General features: G+C 47.2%; 1 protein-coding gene across 1 annotated transcript in view; it reads right to left on the bottom strand.

Moving 5' to 3' along the window:
• Window positions 1-6,647: 6,647 nt before the first annotated feature.
• The window catches only part of KLHL3 (kelch like family member 3), a 109,555-nt gene continuing 95,101 nt past the window's right edge, over window positions 6,648-21,101 (bottom strand). Inside the window, exons 12-15 of the mRNA XM_027096729.1 lie at window positions 20,135-20,263; window positions 16,676-16,816; window positions 14,427-14,570; window positions 6,648-9,450 (exon numbers count right to left, since the gene is read on the bottom strand). Of these exons, the coding sequence (XP_026952530.1) occupies window positions 9,422-9,450; window positions 14,427-14,570; window positions 16,676-16,816; window positions 20,135-20,263 (443 nt within the window). The 3' untranslated portion in view covers window positions 6,648-9,421. The remainder of the gene's footprint in view (window positions 9,451-14,426; window positions 14,571-16,675; window positions 16,817-20,134; window positions 20,264-21,101) is intronic.

Genomic DNA, 21,101 nt, shown 5'->3' with positions numbered 1-21,101 from the left:
CATTCATCCTGCAAGAGGGACATCCGCTCTTGATGTCAACACAGCAAGGAAGATGGCTGAGTGAGGCTGGAGAGGAAGACTTCCCCACCCAGCCCTGTCCCAGAGCCCCAACTCTGTACCTCCTCAGCAGATGCCAACACAGGGAGCATCATTATCCCTCACTGACAAGGGGCCCTGCATATGGTCAGTATCCAGCCAAACTAACTGCAGGGACAGATGCTAGACTATGGACCAAAATGATGTGCACTTTGGATCCAAGAAGGCTGACCCCTGGAGAGGGAGCCACATGGCACTTGGAGTCAGGAGGCTAATAGGAGCCTTGACTGGGGCCAACATTGCTAATTGCCCATCCGATGTCCTTTCTCCCCTTCTTTTTCCCAGGCAGAACTCTGAGTTTGTTTGGAGCAGCAATGTGCTCAGTTAAAAGCATTCACCTCCTCTGACACTCTTGCAGCTGGTGGCACCGTAAGGAATTCTGTTAGGAGTTTCTGGAAAGGTTTTACTTTCCTATTACAGGTAGTGCTCCTTCTGCCTCCCCCTCCCTTCTTTTTCATGCCTTTTGCAGATGTGAAAACAGCTGTGAAGCCTCTACCTTGCAACATGCTAAGGATGGAAGAGCAGAAAGACAGAAGGACCTAGGATCCCAATGACACCATGGAACTGCTTGTGCCAGCTCTGGAATGTCTACCTGTAGACTTGTGGTTATCTGGGTTAAAAACCCACTCTTTGGTTAAAGCCACTATTGTCATTTTGCTGTCACACGCGGCCAAACACAATCTTGGTGATAAAGTCCAAGCTCTTACTGACTGGGAATTTGAGTGAGTTGCTTCACCTGTTTCTAGCCTCAGTTTCCCCATCTGTATAAAGGGAACAATGAGAGTAATAATTGCTACCACTAATAAACCACCCACTATGTGCAGGCACCATGCAGTGTTTCAAATGCCCCACCCACTGCATTGAGAAAGTGACCATCGTATATAATAGGTAGACACGCTGCACAAAATAATACCTGCCTTGGCTACCTCACTGAGCTTTTCTGAGAATCAAATGAGACCACGTTTGAAATTCCTTAGCAATAAAGAGTTATACAAGTGCCTACTAAATCCCACATTCTCTGCAGTCGATGGGATCAAATCCAGGGAGATGCTCTACTCCTGGAACAGGAAGTAAACTCATGAAACAAGCCCCCATCACCACCCAGAGGAAAGGAGAAAACAAAAGGGACTGAAACACAGTTGTGTCAAATAGAAAGAAGCCACGTGGCTGCCGGGTGAAAGCAAGCCCCAAGTGAATTGCTTCCCTTAGTGACCTCCTTCAGAAATTAAGCCCTGGGCGAATCCCCAGCCCAGACAAGACCCTGGGCAGAGAGCTTGCCTCCTTTCTCATGTCTGTCTTCCCTCTGCTCATATGCCTGCTGTGGTGACCGCATGCAGTCAGGATGTTCTCTGTGCTGTCACTGCAGAGATTAGGTTTCTCATTCCAGAGGTTGTTCTGCTGGGCCCAGCCTCCCCTGGGCCTTGAGTGGCTGCCTTCTACGTTTTAGGGTCTTCTCATGCAGTCTTCTGCATAAGCTCACAAAATTGAGGGCACTGTTGCTGAGAGGCAAAGAGACTGGCTCAAAACCACAAGACCGCCTGAGGTTACATTTGAACCCGCATCTCCGGACTCGGAAGCTTCTGATCTGAAGCTCTAGGCTGACCTGTCTCCTGCCACTTAAAGAAATAACACTGGCTCTGTCTGGCTTGCTCTAGGTCTCTGCCTATGTATTTCTATATGAGTGGCACCTTGTCTGCTACGGGTGCGTGCGTGTATGTGTGTGTGTGTGTGTGTGTGTCTTGCTCATTGTGTTTGTCTCCCTCTGATTCTGTCTCTGCCTGTCTCAGTCTCTCTCTCTTGGTCTCTGTCTCTCTTGCTTTGTGTGCATCTCACACCCTTTCCCCAGGTCTCTGTGAGCTTGTCCCTCTCTCTCTGGGTGTGTGTGTTTCTCTATCCTCCCCACACCCACCCCCCACTAGCACATCATACAGTGCCTGCTGTTTTCCAACTGTGTCCCTCATGGAACTCCAACCTCCAGGTCCACAGGGACCATCTACTTCGTTGGCAGTTGCATTTCAAGTACCCACCACAATGTGCAGCGTAGATGCCGAATGTATTTCTGTTGAATGAATAACTGTTTGTTGAACATACTGTGAAGGGAGAATAAAAGATCCCCAACACTGGAAAGATGGAGGGAGGGTCTCTCAGAGGCAGCTGGGAACTGAGAATAGGAAGGGAAGGAAAACAAAGGGAAGGAAAGAGGTCTAAAGCCAACTTTTCCAGTCCTTACAAAACTCACAGTTAGAGGACTCATCAAACCATCTTGATCATGCGTGATTACTGGCAGGGCCCAGTGGCCTAAGAGCTTAAAAACATGTGGGGCATAGTCGTCCAAAACTACTTCCACGGAAGATGTGGGTTCGGAACCTAGCTCCCCACTGTCACTGGGCCTCCTGAACCTCATCTCCTCCCCGGTCAGGTGGGGGCAAGAACAAGACCCTGCAAGTAGAGTAAATGCTCCCACGGATACAAGAGCCCTGTTTACAGATGAGGAACAGAAGCCCTGTTTACAGATGAGGAACAGAGCTCCAGAGAGGGGGAGGGGTTCCCTGCAGGCCACACAGCTGTGAACAAGGCCTCCTCCCACCTAAGGCCGGGGGAGGACTCAGACACCTGAGGAGGAGTTGGGCCCTCCATCCACCTGGGAGTTTGGAGCAGCCCTCGAAGCTGGAGTGACCACAGGACAGGAGTCTCAGAAAGACCAGGCCCACCGCAACAGGACCACCTCTCCTCTGTCCACCCCAGAAAGGGTGGTGGCTCTCAAGCTTGCAGTCACTCCCTTTCCTCAGCCCCAGCACAACCTCAGGTTCAGGCAGGCAGACACGGGCCCTAGAGCCTCCGCTGGCCTCCTGGGGGACCCGGCTCTGCCACAGGTGCCCTGGCCTGTCTGCAGCTCCAAGCCCCAGTCCCCAATTCTGCAAACACAGGCGCTGGAGTGGACGATGTTGAGGGTCCCAGCCAGGTGCCCCACCCCCTGGGCCCTGATATAGAGCATTACAGGGAAAGCCACCTGGGCAGAAAGGAATGGCCAGTGGGGGATGCAGACTGCTCATAGAAAACCTCACGAGGCAGGCAGAACAACAGATTTCGTATCAAAATAGACGAGCTAGGTAGGGTCGAAAGACCCTATTTGTAAACTGTAGAAGGATAAGTTGGTAGAAAAACCATCAAATATGATTTCACTCTGAACTTCTGGGTAAGGTAAGGGGAAACCAGGCCAAAGGGTCAAGGGGAGGGAAAGGTGTGTGTGCCCGGACAAGCACTCCTTTGCTCATCTGTCCCTCTCCAGGGCCCTCTCAGCGGGGGTGACAAGGGCCCAAGTGGGTGGGCCCACGGCAGGGTGGCGGCGGAGCAGGTCGCTGACCTGGCGCTGGGCTCTGCCTCACTGCCTGCCCTGGAGGGCCAGACACTGGCAACCTCCTCACTCTAGAATGTGCCCACGAGGTACAGCCCCTCTGGGATCGGGCGTGCCACAGTTCAACAATCAGCCTCGGCAGAAGGATGGGGACTGCATCGTTTCTCAAGGTTATGTATGACGTTGAGCCAGTTAATTAGGCCTTGCGATCCTGCGAATTGGGCACCATCTGCCTCTATGAGGTGTTGTGGGCATTAAAGCACAGGGCCTGGCGCATGGTAAATGCACAATAAACGCTAGCCAGTGTGATGACGGAAACAAGCGCATCCTAAGCCCTCTTCTCAGGCTGATTCTCAAACTCAGTCGTGAGCCAAAAGAGCTAGGAGTTTCCATCTGGGTCTGCTCCGCTGCTCACTTATAACACACCCTCAGACAAACGGATTCACCTCTCTGGGCCTCCTCTGTCCCAGTACGGATGCAATGAATAGTGGTTACTGCTACTATCACCACGGTAACAAATGTGATTATTTGCCAATAGTGTAAGATTGGGACATCGTTGGTCCAACTGGCCTGAAAACTTGGGCTTCAGTATTCTTCTTGAGCCAAGTTTGCACTTCCCAGCAACCCTTAGGGCCTCCCTCTCCTTGGTGCTTCTCAGCATGCCCTGCTCCCGTCATCACCGCCTCACTGCTGGAGTGAGGAGGCTAAGGACACAGACTCTGGAGTGCAACCAATATCCTGCAGCACTGCTACCATAGGCAAGTTGCTTAACCCCTGTGCATCTCGTATCTTCATCTGTAAAACAAAGATAATAATAGTAACTCAGAAGACCATGATAAGGATTAAATGTATTGATATAAGTAAAGCACTTAGAAGAGTGCTGGCACATAGTAAACACTCAATAAATGTTAGCTATTATTATTATTTCATATGTGTTGATATTTTAGAAGTCAGCATATTTAATAGTTGTATATATTTAATAAATGTAATTAATATTTGCATTTTTAATGGTTCAAACATAACAACATATCTATAAAAATCTCTAGGTATTGTAACAAACATTTAAAAATCAATGTTTATTTACAGCCAAATCTCTACCTCCTCCTCCCGTGCCGGTACCATCTCACCCACCTCACGGTGATCACCAGGCAGTTGTCCACACAACTGAACACGCACTGGAGAGACTGGCCTCTCTGGGCCTCACTGAAGATCTTTGTGAGTCTGGCACTGTGTCAGATAATAGAGACCAAAGGAACCCAGACTCTGTCCAGCAGATCCTGAAGAGAAAATCTTTTGAATCTGAAGACATGCAGGAGTTAAGTCTGCCCTTTTCACGTCTGAGACCGAGTAAAGAGACTGGACTACAGAAATGAAATACTGAGAAAGGTTCTCACAGTTCAGCTTTTATTGAAGTTAAAGGAACATAAAGTATGGGAACCTAGAACACAATTCCTGTTAAAAGAATACATGTGAGGAACTGTTTCTTCAGCTAGCACTGTAACTGATGGAGCATGTGACAAGTCTTCTTTTACAAACTCTGTGCTCCCTACCGTCCAAGCAGAGACCACCAGATCAAGGACCCGACCTACGCAGTGTGGTGTACAGGGTGTCAGGGATCAAGTCCGCCTGCCTACGGACAACCACATGGACATGGCACCCACACAGACACACAAATTCAGTGTCTTGAATCCTCTTTCAAAGAAAGTATTTTACACATCACATACGAATTAAACAAGAAGTCCAACAAGGGTCCTTATTGCCACTAAAAAGGGGGGAAAATAATTTGAAATCTCATAACCAAAGGCAAGAACACCGCACTAGGGCACTTTGTCGCTCCAAATGCCACTGTTCCATGCATTACTGCCTTGGCAGATGCTGTAGCTACAAGTTACTGAGCCCCACGATGGAGGCTGCACAGGGGCTCTGAGGTTGTGATTATCCACTACAGAAGAGGCCTCAGGCACTCCCAAACGTCAGAAGTGCTGCCGGCTCTCCTGCTTGGTCAGTAGATACACAGCACAGCTGAATATGAGGGGCTTAGGACTCTAAATAGTGCAAACACTTAAAAAAAAAAAAAAACACATTCCAACCTCCTCGCTTCTCCAGGCAAACAGAGAACCTCCAGCTAACTGGATTATGAATTTGCTCAACTTCCCAATTTGATCTGTCAAGGTGCAAATGGGGAGCAAGCGTGGAGGCAATTCAAATGGCACCTGTCCCAATAATAATAAAAATAAAGATATTTTTAAATGAGACTAATTGGCAGCTAAATACACAAAACAGAGACTGGAGTGTAGACACAGCTCAAGAAACAAGTAAGCTGTAAGTGTAGAATGAACATCTGCAAAGCACGTGCTGATCACATTCTTAGTGGGGATCATGAGGAATGAGCCCTCTTTTAAAGATGCTTCCAGAAGGGACATCATCCAGCAGCAAAAGCCTTAAGCCTGAAGCTCCGAAGAATAAGGAGACAGAAAAGCATGAAGACTAGTCAGCTCGATCTAGGAAAACTCCCGGGACTATGCGCTGAAGGGCAGGCCTTTCCCTGGGCTTCTCCATGCCACAGCATGCCAGGCTCCGTGCCAGGCCGTGAGAGGTGCCAGGAGATGGGCCAACCAGAGTCCCCCCTGCCTCACCCTGCCAAAAACAGACTCCAAGAAAAGCAGATCGGCAACATAGATGTGGAAGGGCTGAGTCAGGCTTAATGTTAGTCCCTAAACAATTCAGTAAACACCAGTGATTGTGTTTTTTCAGCAATCTCCCTTGAATGTGGTGTAAGAAAGAAGCTTCCAGGTCAACCTGGAGCTACTGAAGTTTGGGGAGGGTGAGAAACAAAGGGAAGATAGCTACAGGCATGAACGATGTTTGAGAGTGAATGATGCATAGAACATAACATTTCATTACCATGGACAATAAAAAGCAATTCAAATATCGTGAAAAATTACTTTATAAAAATATCTACATTAAAATTTTAGCCTGAAAGCTGTAGCTTCAGTTTTATAAAAAGGCAATCTTCGAAAGGATCTGGCTCAGGAATATACAAACATTATACAACAGATATCAAAGTAAGACAGCTCAAAAAGCATCTTAGGGGATATTGCAACTGGTCTGTCATGAAATAGAATTAAGTATTCTTATTGCATAGCAGAAAATGAGGTCACTTTCATTTGCATAATACTGCAACTTATTAGATGGAGAGATGCCATTGGGTACTTATGAGAAAGAACTTTGGAATTTCAGAGTCTGACTTCTCTGTTGTCCAAATCAGAATCCAAGTGGTGTCTAAGCTGCTTCTAACCTTGGGCTGCAATTCCATTTCATCGCTGTGATCAGACTTCAGATATCCCACAGGCAAAGCTGCGTTCACAAGCAGGTGTGGCCACCAGAAGAGGGGATGCAGGGGGGGTTCAGCTACCACATGACCAGCACAGACGTGAAAATAAGTCTGTTGTGCCCACTGTGGAGAGAGAATTGTACCTGGTGATAAAGGGACAGCAGGTTTTGGATGGCATCTGTGGGCAGCTAGAGCAGATTGGCTATTTGGTGATGACGTACCAGTGTTCTAGTCCCCGTGAGAAAGGACACATGAGGATAAAACGAACATGGCCTCAGCAGCACTACCAGCAGGGGCAGTGCTTCCTGGGAAAGGGGACGTGAGGTGGGGTCAATAGCAAAAATCCAAAAGCAGGAAACACAGCTGGCTAGCTCTCAGGGAGGGGATCCTTTCTGGGAAGATGACACACAAACAATAGCCTCCCCCCACATAAGCATGATAAGCCTGGAAGTTTAGCTTCCAGGTGTTGGGGGGGAACTTCACCTTTCGTCTGAAATCAGGAGCTGTGTGATGGCACACATCAGACCCCAACCTCATCCCCCATCCCACCCCCACACACACACACCCTGAAACAAAGTCCCAAACCTTCCTCGGAGAGGGAGGAAGAACATTTGGAACAGAAAGCGCATTCCATCAGCTTCCGATCCAGAGGCAGGCAGAGCTTTGAGACCACAGTCACCTCCATGCCAGGTAAGAGCAGAACAAACCAGCTAACAGCATGTCTTGATCCCTTTGGAGCTGTTCTTCCAGGTCCACCAAAGCTGGATATTTCAGCCTCTGCCCAAGGTTACTAAAAATTCTGGGTACCTTGGTATTCTCCAAATGTCTCACTGAAATAACATCTGCTCAACATCAGAAGATGTTTCCCCCTCGGGGGAGTTGAGTGGTTCACGCACAATAAATATACAGTAAATACACAAAGTGTCCAACTCACTGGGGAAAGTCCTGGGTTTATAACTTCAGGGTGAAGTGGGGAGAATGACAGTCTCCTATGAAACCTGCTTGGAAGTTGCCCAGTTGTATGAGAAGTCCACCACCAGAGTTCATAAAGCCCCTTGGCTCCCTAAAGGTGGACCTTGACATCAGGAAGGGTCAATTCCAGCCCCCAAGTTGTGAGACTCTTCTCCAGACACAAGACTTCCCCTCCTTATGCTGGAAATTCCAATATAAGCAACTTGCTAGTTCAGGAACAGTACAGCTTTACGGTTCTTTTTTTTTTTTTTTTTTTAATGCAAATGACTCCCTGAGCCCTCAAATACCCTCCTCCGGATGCCTGAAGGTCTGTCATTAATCATTTTTACCTGTGAATTAGCAAAGCTTTCTTCAAGCTCCTCTCTCAAAATGCAAGTACTCCTGAGAGAGATCACACATTCAGGGCCCACCACCATGTCCTCCCTCGCGGGGGAAGCTAGGAGGGGGAAGTTCTGAGGATTGGCGCGAGGGTACAGGCCTGGAATGGGGGAAGAGCACAAGGAAAGGAAGACAAGGATGTGAGACAGACTGGACCGACTGCCGAGGGCCAGGCCCAGGGTGCCAAGTATACACCCCTTTGAATTCATCCATGTCCATGTAAATCACATGTGACCCCATCCAGTGCAGGGACAAACCTATCTTTGGGTTTGGAGGTATGGTGATCTTTTACTTAGCCTCCAAACCAGAACACTTTTGAGAGTAAAACAGGATGCTCTGAAAAATTAAACCTGGATAATAAGTATAAACAGGGACTGTCCTATCCCAGGAAAACCCAGAACTAGGATCCTCTCTGGGACCACTATGGACAAGGACTGAAGCCTTACCACTTTGTTTTCTTGTGTTTTTGTTTTTCATGTATTTTTTTCCTCCAGTGTGTTACTCAGTGCTTCTCTGAAGAGCTAGTTTTCCCAGCTGAAGAGACACGAAATCTCCCAAACCTGGAATCCTTGACCTCAAAGACCAGTAGCCCAGAGACTGGGCAGTTCTGATAAGAAGTTCCAGGAGAAGAGCCCAAGGAAGAGCACCCAGCTGAGGGGCTAGAGAACCTGTGGTCCTAGTTCTAGCACACAGAGGACACGGGGCAGCTTCGAGAACACCCCACTCTTCTGCAGACAATGCGAGTAGTCTAGGCCAGTACATGGGCCTGGTCATTTCTGGACATTCCCGGTGTGTCCAACTGCACTTCCAGTAGACAACAGCTCTAGTAGTCTCAAGGTCCCCATGGGGCAAATCCGTAAGAGAGGTTTCTGTGATTTGATTTTTAGCATAGCGGAAGGATCAGTAGTATAGAAATGGAGCAGACCATCACCACCCCCCAATTTAGTGAATCACCACGTTCTGCGCACACACACACACACACACACACACACACACAGGTTCCAGGTTCTCTGATGTCCCTGTAGAAACACACAAAAGAACGTTCAAAGGTGCAGCCGGAGCTATCAGGAGCCCACTGCTCAGGGCAGAGGACGAAACACCTTGCGGGAGCAGGAGGTGGGTCACTGTCTTCCCACCCTGACGACACTGCCAAGTTGGAGGAGGGCGGTCCCCGCTCCTCTGCAGACTCCGGCAGCGAGTGGCACCCAGCCAGCGTGGTCCCTTCCTGTGCCAAGTCACAGGCAGCACCCCTCCCTTCCTCCACCTCCTGGCAGCGGGAGTTGGGGTCACAAGGGCTTGTGAATCACAGCAACACCTAAGACGAAAGGGGGAGAAAGTTACCATCTTAGCTTCTCCGAACTTATTCAGAGTCACAAGGAGTTCGTGACCCACAACACCCCAAGCCACAGCCAAGGGAAATGGGCACTATTTGTACCCAAACACTGAAGGGTCCGTGGACTCAGGCTGCCAGCAGCCGGCTGCTTCCCGCTCTAACAGCCACGTCTCCACACGACGGTTAAACACAGAGCACAGTCCCTCAACACCACAGGCGAGTGATCTCACCCCGCATTGTCACACCGACTCACATCATATCATAGTGACTCCCCTTCCCAACCCCAGCACTCACTGTAATGACACTCGGCACCCGCACTGGAAACCTCACAGCTCTAGATCTGTATCACTTTAAGAGAAGTGATGAGTGATACATGTCTCCTTTTAGAAGACACTGAAATGAAGTAGAAAGAACAATAGACTGACTTCATGGTAGCAAGAACAACTGAATTCCCATCCTAGCTCTGTCACCAGTCAAACTGCATTGTGGCTTCAGGCAAGTCCATGTACCTCTTCAGGCTCCATTCCCATATATTCAATATTTTCTAACTGAAAGACCCCTCCAATGCTAAATTCTATACTTGGATAAACAGTCTAGACATGTCTGTATGTGTTACTGTTTTGGCCAGGTTGAACCATACTCAATAGCTAACTTATGAGCCTAAAATCTTGCTTGTAAGGGGTTACAGTCATGCAGCAGATACTATAGGCTGATTCATCCAACATCCCTTCTACTTGCTGTCCTCTGCTATAGAGACCAGCAAGTTATGAGGTCAGCTTCCCAGACTACCTTGCAGCTGGAGGTGCTATGTGACCCAATCCTGGCCCATGAGATTGTAACTGCAAGTCTGCCAGTGCTGCAACTTTGGTTTTCTTCCTCGTCCTGCCTGGAAGAAGCTCACGCAAGGTGCAAGGGGCAGCAGCAGCAGCTATTCATAAAGCTGGCAGAACAGAAAACACAAGAGAAACCTGATTCTTCGATGATACTCTGAGGCACCAGGCCAGCCCTGGACTCCTTTCTGCCTGGGACAAATACATACATACAAAAAAAGATACTTCCTTATCTAAGCAAGTATCTGTCAGTTTTTCTGGTACCTGCAGCTGAACCAAATTCTAACTTATAGTTAAGGTGTAACTAGGAGCCTTATTTTAACATATTACCACCACTATCAAATCTTCTGGTTGAAAATGAGATTGAGAGAACGTTGCTAAAAGAAAGCCCAGGACACCCCAATGGTGACATTCTGCTAAGACATGCATTTCATGTTAATTCCTGGATAAAGCCATAGACATAAAAGATTAGAAGTGAGGAGAACCCAAGTCCTCAGACCCAGATGTGTGCTGCCTGACCTTGAGAACATCTTGCCTGCACCTGAGGCTCCTCTTTCTCAAGGGAGCCTGTCTTTAAAAAGCAGGCTCCTGTATTGCTTCTTATATAAACTTTCTCTTCTGATTCTAAAAATAAAATATTCTCATTATGGAAATTTTGGAAAATACAGAAGAACACCAAGAAAAAGAACTTTAATCCTTACATACAAAAGGAGAGTCACCGTTAGCTCTTTTGGAATATTTCCTGGATTTACTAATAATAACCACAATCATCGACTGAGTGGTTTCTACCTGCCAGGCAGGCACTGTGCTAAGTGCTTTCCACGTATTATCACGTTTCATTCTCACTACAGCCCTAAGAGACTTGATATGGTTTTATTCTCATTTTACAAATGAGAAAACAGAGGTTCGGTCAGACTGACTACCTTGCCCAGCGTTCCAGGGCTAGTGGCAGAGCTGGGACTCAAATTCAGGTGTGACTCCAGTATCCATTTCTGTAAGCAGGAGCTACTCTAACCCCCATGACCCAGGACTGCTCGACTGAGCTCACGTGGTACATACATTTTGCATCATCCTTTTCTCAACCAGTCTGTCACAAACATCTTCTCATATTAAAAACACGTCCACTGTATAAATATTCCACAACTTATTTAGCTATTTCCCTCATGTCAGACATTAAGTAATTCTCAGTTTTTTGCTCCAATAAATAACTTTGTCCATAAATCTTTGCATTTTAGGCCATATCCATAGATTCTAAGAAAAGAGATTCACTCAGTCAATGGGTTTGAACACAAATCGCACCTCTGCTCATCTCCTTCCCACCTACTTATGGGGTGGGCAAACAGTAAAGAAATGGACATGAAATATTCAGCACTGACACAAAATTCTAACTACTCACACCTGCACCTTCCCCTCTCATTAAGGCTCACGTGGAGGCAAGGTGGGATCCCTCACTGGCCTCGCTGCCTCATACAGGAAAATGCCCTGTACTTCCCACTTCAGCTTTGGAGAGAAAATGACAGTGCTAGTTTTTAATAATTAACCATGAGAACAGAATCACTCTAGGACCAAAATGCCTCTAAAATCTTTTCTATTTAATTGAGAAAAATCCTAAATGAGAAAAAAAATTTAAATAAGTTCATTAATTGAAGCCTTGCACAGACAGAATGCGATACAAACCCCTTTGAGCCTGCATGGCATAATCTTCCTTTGCACTGAAATCCAAACAAGATGGAAAATGGAATAAGAGTACCATTGGAGTTATGACGGAGATTATACATGGTAATGGTCATAAATACTTAGGATGATGCCTGGCACGTTGTCCATGCTCAATAAATAAACGTTAGCTCTAATTCTTCCAGTTTCTGGAGAACCAAATACAAGGAGCTGAGTTCTTGGGTTGGCCAAAGAGTTCCTTCAGTTTCTAAGTATAAATAAAAGACACATTTTTCATTTTTACCAAGAACTTTATTGAACAACGTATTCACCATTTTGTTCCACTACCTTCTGACATTTTTCAGGCAACCGCATAATTCCACCTTCCCAAAACCTTGTATCTTTTGAGCAAAGAACTGCTCCAGGTGCCTTTTACAGTCTTCCAGGGAATTGAATTTTTTTCCATTAAGAGAATTTTGTAAAGACCTAAATAAATGGAAATCCGAAGGTGCAATGTCTGGTGAATATAGCGGATGAATCGGAATTTCCCAGCCAAGCTGTAACAGTTTTTACTTGGTCACCAAAGAAACATGCGGTCTTGCGTTATCCTGATGGAAGATTATGCATTTTGTGTTGACTAATTCCGGACGCTTTTCATCTAGTGCTGCTTTCAGTTGGTCTAATTGGGAGCAGTACTTGTTAGACTTAATTGTTTGGTTTTCCAGAAAGAGCTCATAATAGAGGACTCCCTTCCAATCCCACCATATACACAACATCACCTTCTTTGGATGAAGACCAGCCTTTGGTGTGGTTGGTGGTATTCATTTCGCTTGCCCCATGATCTCTTCCGTTCCACATTATTGTAAGTATCCACTTTTCATCGCCCATCACTATTCGTTTTAAAAACAGAATGTTTTCGTTATGTTTAAGTAGAGAATCGCACGCGGAAATACGGTCAAGAAGGATTCCCCCCCCCCTTAATTTATGTGGAACCCAAACATCAAAGCGATTTACATAACCAAGCTGGTGCAAATGATTTTCAGCGCTTGATTTGGGTATTTTGAGTATGTCAGCTGTCTCCCACGTGGTATAACGTTGCTTGTTCTCAGTTAATGTCTCGATTCGATTGCTATCAGCTTCCACTCGTCTATCCGGCCGTGGAGCATTGTCCAGCGAGAAATCTCCAGCACAAAACTTCGCAAACCACTTTTGACACATTCGATGAGTCACAGCACCTTCTCCATACACTGCACACATCTTTTTTTGCGTTTCAGTTGTGTTTTTTCCTTTCTTGAAATAATAAAGCATAACATGCCAAAAATGTTGCTTTTTTTCTTCCATTAATATTATAAAATGGCTACACAAAAATTCCCCAGTTTTGATGTTTTTTTAAAACTACACGCTGATATGACAGCTGTCACAATACAATCTAACAAAATTCTTTCAAATGATATTAAAGACAACTAACTGCTACTAGAGCCATCTTATGGGAAAAAACGAACAAACTTTTTGGCCAAACCAATACCTCATAGATATCTGTTTGCTTGTCTCCCTATAGACCCTCAACCTCAGCCCCACTGACTCTGATCCTGTCCCCCACACCTCATCAAAACCATCACACACCCCACCAGGAATAAGCCTCTATAGCCACCTCATTCCTCCTTCTTCCCTCCAGCCTCTTGCTTAGAATGCTTTTTCCCCCAACCCTGAGCTAGAGTAGCACAAAAGGCATGGGCTTGGGACTCAGACCTGGGTTTCAATTCTGACCCTGACATTTTTTTAGCCACATGGTCTTGGGCAGATTACTTAAACATTCCAAACCTCCGTTTCATCATCTATAAAATGGAATGGAGTCTCATTCAACCACAGGGTTGTTGAAAAGATAAGAGTGTTATGTATACACTGTACCTAACAGACTGCTTTGTGGCCCAGGGAGTGGGCAGCTGGCAAAGGGCAGCTACCTCTATGACTGTGACCCACCCTCAAAGTTTAATCGGGCTCCACCTCTTCCAGGAAGTGTTCCCTGACATGTCATGTCCTAAAGCCTGTGCAGTACATTTCATTTAGAACTTACATGTACATCATCTTGTATTTCCTGTTTTTGTAGGTAGGTCTTATCTTTCCAATTTAATTTCTGGAAAGCAAGAACTGTATCTTATTCCACCTAGGGGCCCGGCACAAAACAAATCAGGAAGGGCAATGAAATTCTAAAACCTCTTATGACAATTCAGATCAGTTGGAAGTGGCTCCCTGGAACACTGTGTCAAGAAGAGTTCTATGGCTACATTCAGCTTCGCTGGGGAAACGAGTGCTAATTATGGGTATCTGCCGTGGGCGCAGAATGAAGGAGTGGTGACATGTGACAATCATCTGCCATGCCTGAAGGAGGCACTCAGCCCCAAGTTAAGCAAGCTAACCTAGCCCCCACCTGCCCCACCCAACCTGGGCCCCAGGATGGGGGTGGAGCACACTGACCTGCGTAGCTCCGCCCTGTGCTCATGTTGCTTGGCAGCAGCGTCCACTTGTCAGCGACAGGATTGTAGTACTCCACCGAAGCCAGGTTACAGGATCCATCATCCCCTCCAACCACATACAGGAGCCCATTCACTGCACAGACCCCTGGGGATCAAACAGAGGCCAGAGAAGGCATGACAGCAGGAGCAGCAAGGGGATGGACCAGAGACAAGTCTGGATGGCCCTGGAGGCGCTCTTCCTCCCCTTCCTGCTAGAATAACAGACAATTGGCTCCTAGGGTTTAAGTTTGCTCAACGGGGGAACACACAACAGCCACTGGGATCTGAGGATCCCCCTTCCTAACAAGGTCATGTCTCTGACGAGGGAGCTTTCACGACAACATAGCCCCACAGGTGTTCCCTGCCCTTGACCCTAAGAATAGGCAGAGCACTGTAGGTACAGACCCCATTCTACTGCAGCACTGCCCACTGGTGCATGCAGGCCTCCCACGCCCAGTCTGAGCTACGTGTGGAAGGAGACAACTCAGGGGATTTCATGTACACTACTACTCTGCTTGTTAGCTGTTCCTGATAAACCATTTTATCCACACTGTGGGGCACTAATGGTTGTGTCTGTGATCCCTTTACACAATTGGTTTCTGAATCCACATACAGTTCCCAGGGAAAAGGCTTCCTACCCACCCTGATCTCAGAGTGAGCTGGTTTGGAGGCACGGTCTCATGTAGCAGGGACTCAAGAGTAGGAAAATGTAAGTACTGCTCATCAAGATTTAAAAGGCTGTAGTCCAATATACTGTGTATTTTTTCAAAATTAGACTCAGGGATTAACGATGCGCAAAAAGTAGTAATTATCAGTGTTGGTGAACATACTCTCAAATACTGGTGAGTATAAAATGCATCACCTTCCTGGGTGGTGTCAAAAGTACATATACTCCCTCTGATTCAAAAGTTTCACTTCTGGCCTTTTATTCTAAAGAAATAATTTTAAATGTGTGCATTAATTAGCTATAAAGGCTATTTATAATAACCAAAGCATTACTTAGAGAAAAGATGGAAATGACCTAAAAGTCCAATAGTAGCTTGGTTATTTAAATTATGTTATAGCCATTTAGAATAATATTATGTAAATATGTTTAGTGTTATAATAAGATATTCATAAAAGATTGTAAAGTGGATTAAAAAGGCAGGTTATAAACCAGTATTACAGTATGATTCCATTTTTGTTATAAAAAATAGAAATATCTATATGTGAATGTGTGTCTACACATGGATTTACATCTAAACCTACTTCTTGAATTAGCTGCTTGAAGGTTCTGTAATTCTTCACTCGTGTGTCTCAAGGCCAAATGCCAGGTTATATCACAGCAGGCTTAGACAATGAGCAAATTAATAAACTCCCCTCTTTTTCTTGTTTACGCTTTCAACAAGTCAGCTGCAAATGGGTTTAGCAAGCAGGTAATTTGAGTATAAAGGAAATAAGTCTGCCTGAAAGTCACCTGCTTGTATTTCCAGCCTGGGAAATTGGGCTAAGCCAACACTATGATAGAGTAAGAAGGCATAAAGCAAGATATACCAACATAGGACACAACACATAGGGCAAAGTTCTAAAAGGAAATGGTTTAATAGGGGTGTCAGGCTCCAGGCATAAAAAACCTAAACACTCTAAGGAAAATCATTCCTACAGGAAGGAAAAGGGGAAGGGAAGGGAAGGGAAGGAGAGACAGAAAATACAAAGAAGGGAATAAGGAAAGTGGTCCTATCGGAGAATGGATCACGAATCCTTTCATGGATACCCTTGAAAGGAGGGAAATTGGTTTCTGGTGGGAGGTGAGAGGTTCTCATAGCCAGACACTGGCAAAGAAAAGACAGAACCAAGTATGATTGTCTGACACTGTCCACACAGCCCTATGCTTAGCTACCCAACAAAGCCACTGGACTGGGGGCACAGATGGCAACCAGAGGCTCTTCTGGGTCTGTGTCCATCTATGTGCAGTGAAAGTCATCATCCTTCACTGGGAGGGAAGGAACCCTCTGCATCTAAGAGGGGGCCCTGTGAGGCACCCCGTGGCTAGCTTTGTGGGTTCCAAGCTCTCCCCTGCCCAGCAAATGGACACTCCCTACTCAGGGTACAAGCTCAGCCCCAGGCCATGGGAGCCTCTCCCCTCTGCCTCTCTTTTAGAGCTAGTGTTTGCAGGAAGAAAAAAACACCCACAACCTCCCCCGGAAGGAGAGGAGGGAGCAGTCATATTACCTGCATTGCGCCGGCACATGTTCATGTCTGCCACCTGCTTCCAGGTGTTTGTTCCAGGATCGTAAACCTCGACACTCTTCCTCACCAAGGGCCCATCATGCCCACCTGTGGCATACAGCTGCCCGCTGAGGACCCCAACGCCTGAAAGGCAGAGCACAGAGTCCCAGCCTCAGGCTGGCTGCAGCGACCAGAAACCAGGAGGCCTGGAGTCCAGTCTTGGGCAGCCATCGCCGGCAGGGTGACAGGGGGAGTGCTGTTCTGTCTCCCTGGAACTCAGGGTCCTCGTCTATAAAACAAATATAATGACACCTACCTGCCTTATAAAATCAACTTGAAAACCGCCAAATATAAAGCAAACATAACCTCATTTCTATTCAGACACATAAAAATAAATATTATATATATAATATATATAGGTGTGTGTTTGTGTGTGTGTGTAGTAAAAAGAGTTGAAATGGAAACTACACAGCAGGTGTGCTGAGATCATTATTGCTGAGGCCTCCCTGCTTGTCTTGAAGCAGAAGCTGTTCTTTCTGCCCCCGTGCTCTCCTCCTTAGATGGCAGAGGGGCACTGAATCACTCACGATGGTGGTAAGCCTGAGCTGAGGGCCAGGACTGCATCATTTACAGGTTTTTACCATAACCTTTTAACATCCTCTAAAACAAGTCAAGGAAATAAAATCCAGAAAGCCCGAGTGCCTAAAAAGAGCAGCTGATGTGGTGGCCAGGACACCTGGGTTCTGGACCTGTGTCTCTAACCTGCCCGCCAGGTGGTGCTTCCCTTTCGGGGCCTCAGTATTCCAACTGCATAGTGAGGGAGCTGGACTAGATCGGTAGTTCCAGTGGACCACAGACTACTCCACTGCGTGGACAGCTCAATTAGCTGGGGAATTTTTGAAAACACAGATTCCACAACCTCACTCCCAGAGACACTGGTCAGGAATCAGAAAAGGTACCTCAGGTGACTGGAATGTGCAGCCAGGTTTCAGACCCAAGGACTAGATTTCCAGAATATAAACTTCATATGGACAAGAACCATGTTTGTCTTATCATGACTGTTTCCCTGTGCGTGACGGTACGTAGTAGGTTCTCAACAAATACCGTCTGAATGACAAGATGTGTAAAATCCCACCAGCAATTATGCAGGTGTGCAAATGGCTCCTCGCAGTTGCCCTAAACTAACAGCAGATGGTGGTGGTGTATCGACAGTGGCTATCTTACGGACCTGAGTTAAATGAAATTCAGTGTGTTCCCAAGCTGCCTCACCTTCCTCACCTCCATGTGCAGGAGGAACTAGCACATGCTGGGACCCAGAAATGGCCTCTTTTCCTCACAGCCATCTGCTAGCACTGCCCACACCCTGCTGAGGAAGCAAGCAGCCTTCCAGGCATTCAGGGGCACCAGTGCCCTTCCGCAGCCTCCTCTGCCAATGCCCACACAGAGCTTTCCTGGACCTAGAGCCACAGGAGCCCCTGCTGCCAGGGTCTCTGGGTCTTTAGCCACCAAAGAACACCTACCAGGACGAGTATGTGGGTTCCCAACTCCAGATGTGAGGCTTCTCCAAATCTTAGGGATGTGAAGCACTAAAGAAAGGCTGCCCTGGAAACCTGAGGCCAGAGCACTGACAGTGACCTGAGGAAAGAAGCCACCGCCGGGAGAGATACCGCCCCTTAAATCAAGGTCACTGTGCCTCGTGAGAGGCTTGAGCGGCCCCAGTGATCTCTGCTCAGCAATAACCCCTGGGCAGCCTGACAGAGACAGAGCAGCAAGGCCTCCAAAGGCAGCTCCGTCCACAAGATGAGCCTGAGCTTTCTAAGGTGGGTCTGTGCTTGTGGCTCTGTCCGGAGCTGGCCCTCCACACTTTCTGCTTGAGGCACTCCTAGAAACAGCCACGGACCTCAGTGTGCTGCTCCACTCCTGCTGAGCTGTCCCTGCCTCCTTGGGCTTTGAACACTTTCTTGCACACCTCAAGTCACACACAGGATTTCCAGGAAATACAAAGAAGATTCTACCAGTACTGTAAACCAAAACTACTAAAAAGAGCCCTATGATGGCAGGAGAACCAGAGGATCTGTGAATTGAAGTGGGCCCTAGGGAACACCTATTGCAACCCATTCATTTCACATCTGAGGAATCAGAGGCCAAGACCACAGGGACATTCGAGCAGACCCAGAACCAAGATCCAGCCCTCCTGACTTCCATGCATTTGCTGCACGTTCAGGAAGGGCCAACCTGTTCGGATCAGCAGAGACGAGCTCCCTAAAAATAGCCTTCCAAACACAAATGTTTCTTAAATGGAATCATACAGCATTTTCTTTTCTAACCAGTGGGCACATAGTGGTTCTTGAAAAATATTAAAATAGCATAATTTTTAAGGAATACTAAGGAAGTGGTCATGTGTTTGGTTGTATAAAATGAGATCACAACTCAATCTTCAAAAATACAAAAAGAAAGATAAAGTAATAACATGGTGGGGAAAAGCTCCCAGTTGTGGCTTCCCTTCCCAGAAGTCACATGGCCTTCCTGCCAGCCAGGTTGGTCATCAGTCACCACTCCCACAGGAACCGGGAGCAGAGAGCCAATGCCCAGCCTCCAGCGCCTCCCTCTGCCCTCCCAGACCCTTTCCTCTGGGCCCCTAGATGATGGGGCAGACAAAGCAGGGAAGAAGGGGCTGTTGCTCCACTTCCTGGAAAATCCCAAAGGACCACACAGCTCATGGCCTTCCCACAGGAGGCGGAAGTGGGCCCCATGTGGGGATTTCTTCTCCTCCCATGCGGGGGAGGGGGCTGAAGTGAAGAAAAGTTGGGGGGAGACATAAGTTTATCTCCAGATATTAACACTAATAGCTTGGCTTTCAGCCCCCAAGACAGAGACAGGCAAGTTTAGCTTTTCCAAGGAAGACTGGGACAGCCATGCTTGTCACACTACTTCATGAGAATGAGACTCTGATAATCTGGGGTCCAAAAAATCTAACTTCAAAATGCAACAAACCTGAGTAGGAATCCCAACTTTGCCAGTGACTAATGATATGACCTTGGGCTAATTACTCAACCCCTGGTTGACTTACTTTCTAAATCTGTTAAGTGGAGTTATGTCGTGTCTACCTTGCAGGGCTGTGAAGAGGATTAAATAAAATGAGGCATAGGAAGTGCTTATTAGGACAGCACCTGGCACATAGCAAGCTTCACTTTTCAAGAGATGCAGACACCTCCAAAGAAATGGAAGAGATGACGATGAAGGGAATATGATCTCATCTGTTCTCTACCAAAGGGATCCCCCTGAGAAGGGTTAACTCCTAAGTGCTTGTGTCAGCTGCAAAGGTGCAAGTGGGATTATATACACTGAAAGGAGAGAAGAGGGAGGGAAAATAAGGTAGAATGTTAAGCTCTTGGCCTCCAGACCCACCTGTGAGATCAGACACAGCCTGACCCCTGACCTTGCCCCCCCCCCCCACTGTACCTGCGCCGCTGCGACGAGTGCTCATGTCTGCCACGTATGTCCACTCATTGGTCGCTGGGTTGTACTGCTCCACGGTGCTCAGGCACTGGCGGGAAGCCCCATCATAACCCCCAACGGCATATAGCTTCCCTGGAACAGACAAAGTGGCTGAGGGTGGTGCTTCAGACTCGCATAGAACTGGAGCGTGGCGGAAACTCCACTTGTAACCCACTGGGGCACCCTCACCTCCATCAGGGTTCAGGACCCCCTCCCCCAGGAAGACCACGACTCCCTCCCCAACCAGGGTAAGCATGCTTCACGACTCTGTCTCCTACTTCCTCTTAAGCCCTGGGTTCCTCCTCAAAGCAGTACTGACTGAACCTCTTTCTCAAAAAGCACACCCCAAACAGCCAGTGCAAAGCGATGGCCTGCTGTCACTGGGGCTCAACATATTCTTCCTAGTGAACTCATTAGATCTTCTCCAGAACAAGGCACCGGAGAGATGGAAAGCTTGAGGGCCCCAGGTGCAGCCAGGCAGGCAGACTTTCTGGGTAAAGGCTCACAATAGCAGACAGAACAAATAAGGAAAAATATTCTCCAACAAGAACCCAAACATTGTCTCCTCCATGTTTTGTACTCTGTCCACAACCCGGGCAGGTGCAACGTGTGAATGGAGTGCTCTGTGTGCACTGTGGGATGGGTTGGCTGGAATTTATCTGCAGACCCCCTTGCAATCTCTGAGCCATGCACAAGACCCCTGAAGCACCATCACCTATTTTAAAAATAAAATACCATAAACGGCTATCAAAGAGCAACAGTTTGTTCTGAGGATGGTGGTGAGGTTGGGCAAGGGGGAAGGAAATTGGTATTTGAATGATCTCAGAGAGAGATTCAAACATTTGGGTTTAACATGTAGTCTTAGAATACAGTGGGAAGGTCTCGTGTGTGTGTGTGTGTGTGTGTGTGTGTGTGTGTGTGTGTGTGTGTG

The sequence above is a fragment of the Aethalodelphis obliquidens genome, unplaced genomic scaffold (genome assembly GCF_003676395.1).
Source record: "Aethalodelphis obliquidens isolate GAN/ISIS:26980383/991018 unplaced genomic scaffold, ASM367639v1 scaffold4, whole genome shotgun sequence".
NCBI classification, from domain to species: Eukaryota; Metazoa; Chordata; class Mammalia; order Artiodactyla; family Delphinidae; genus Aethalodelphis; species Aethalodelphis obliquidens.
Note: the sequence above shows the minus strand (reverse complement) of the source record. Positions and strands in the feature narration are given on the sequence as shown.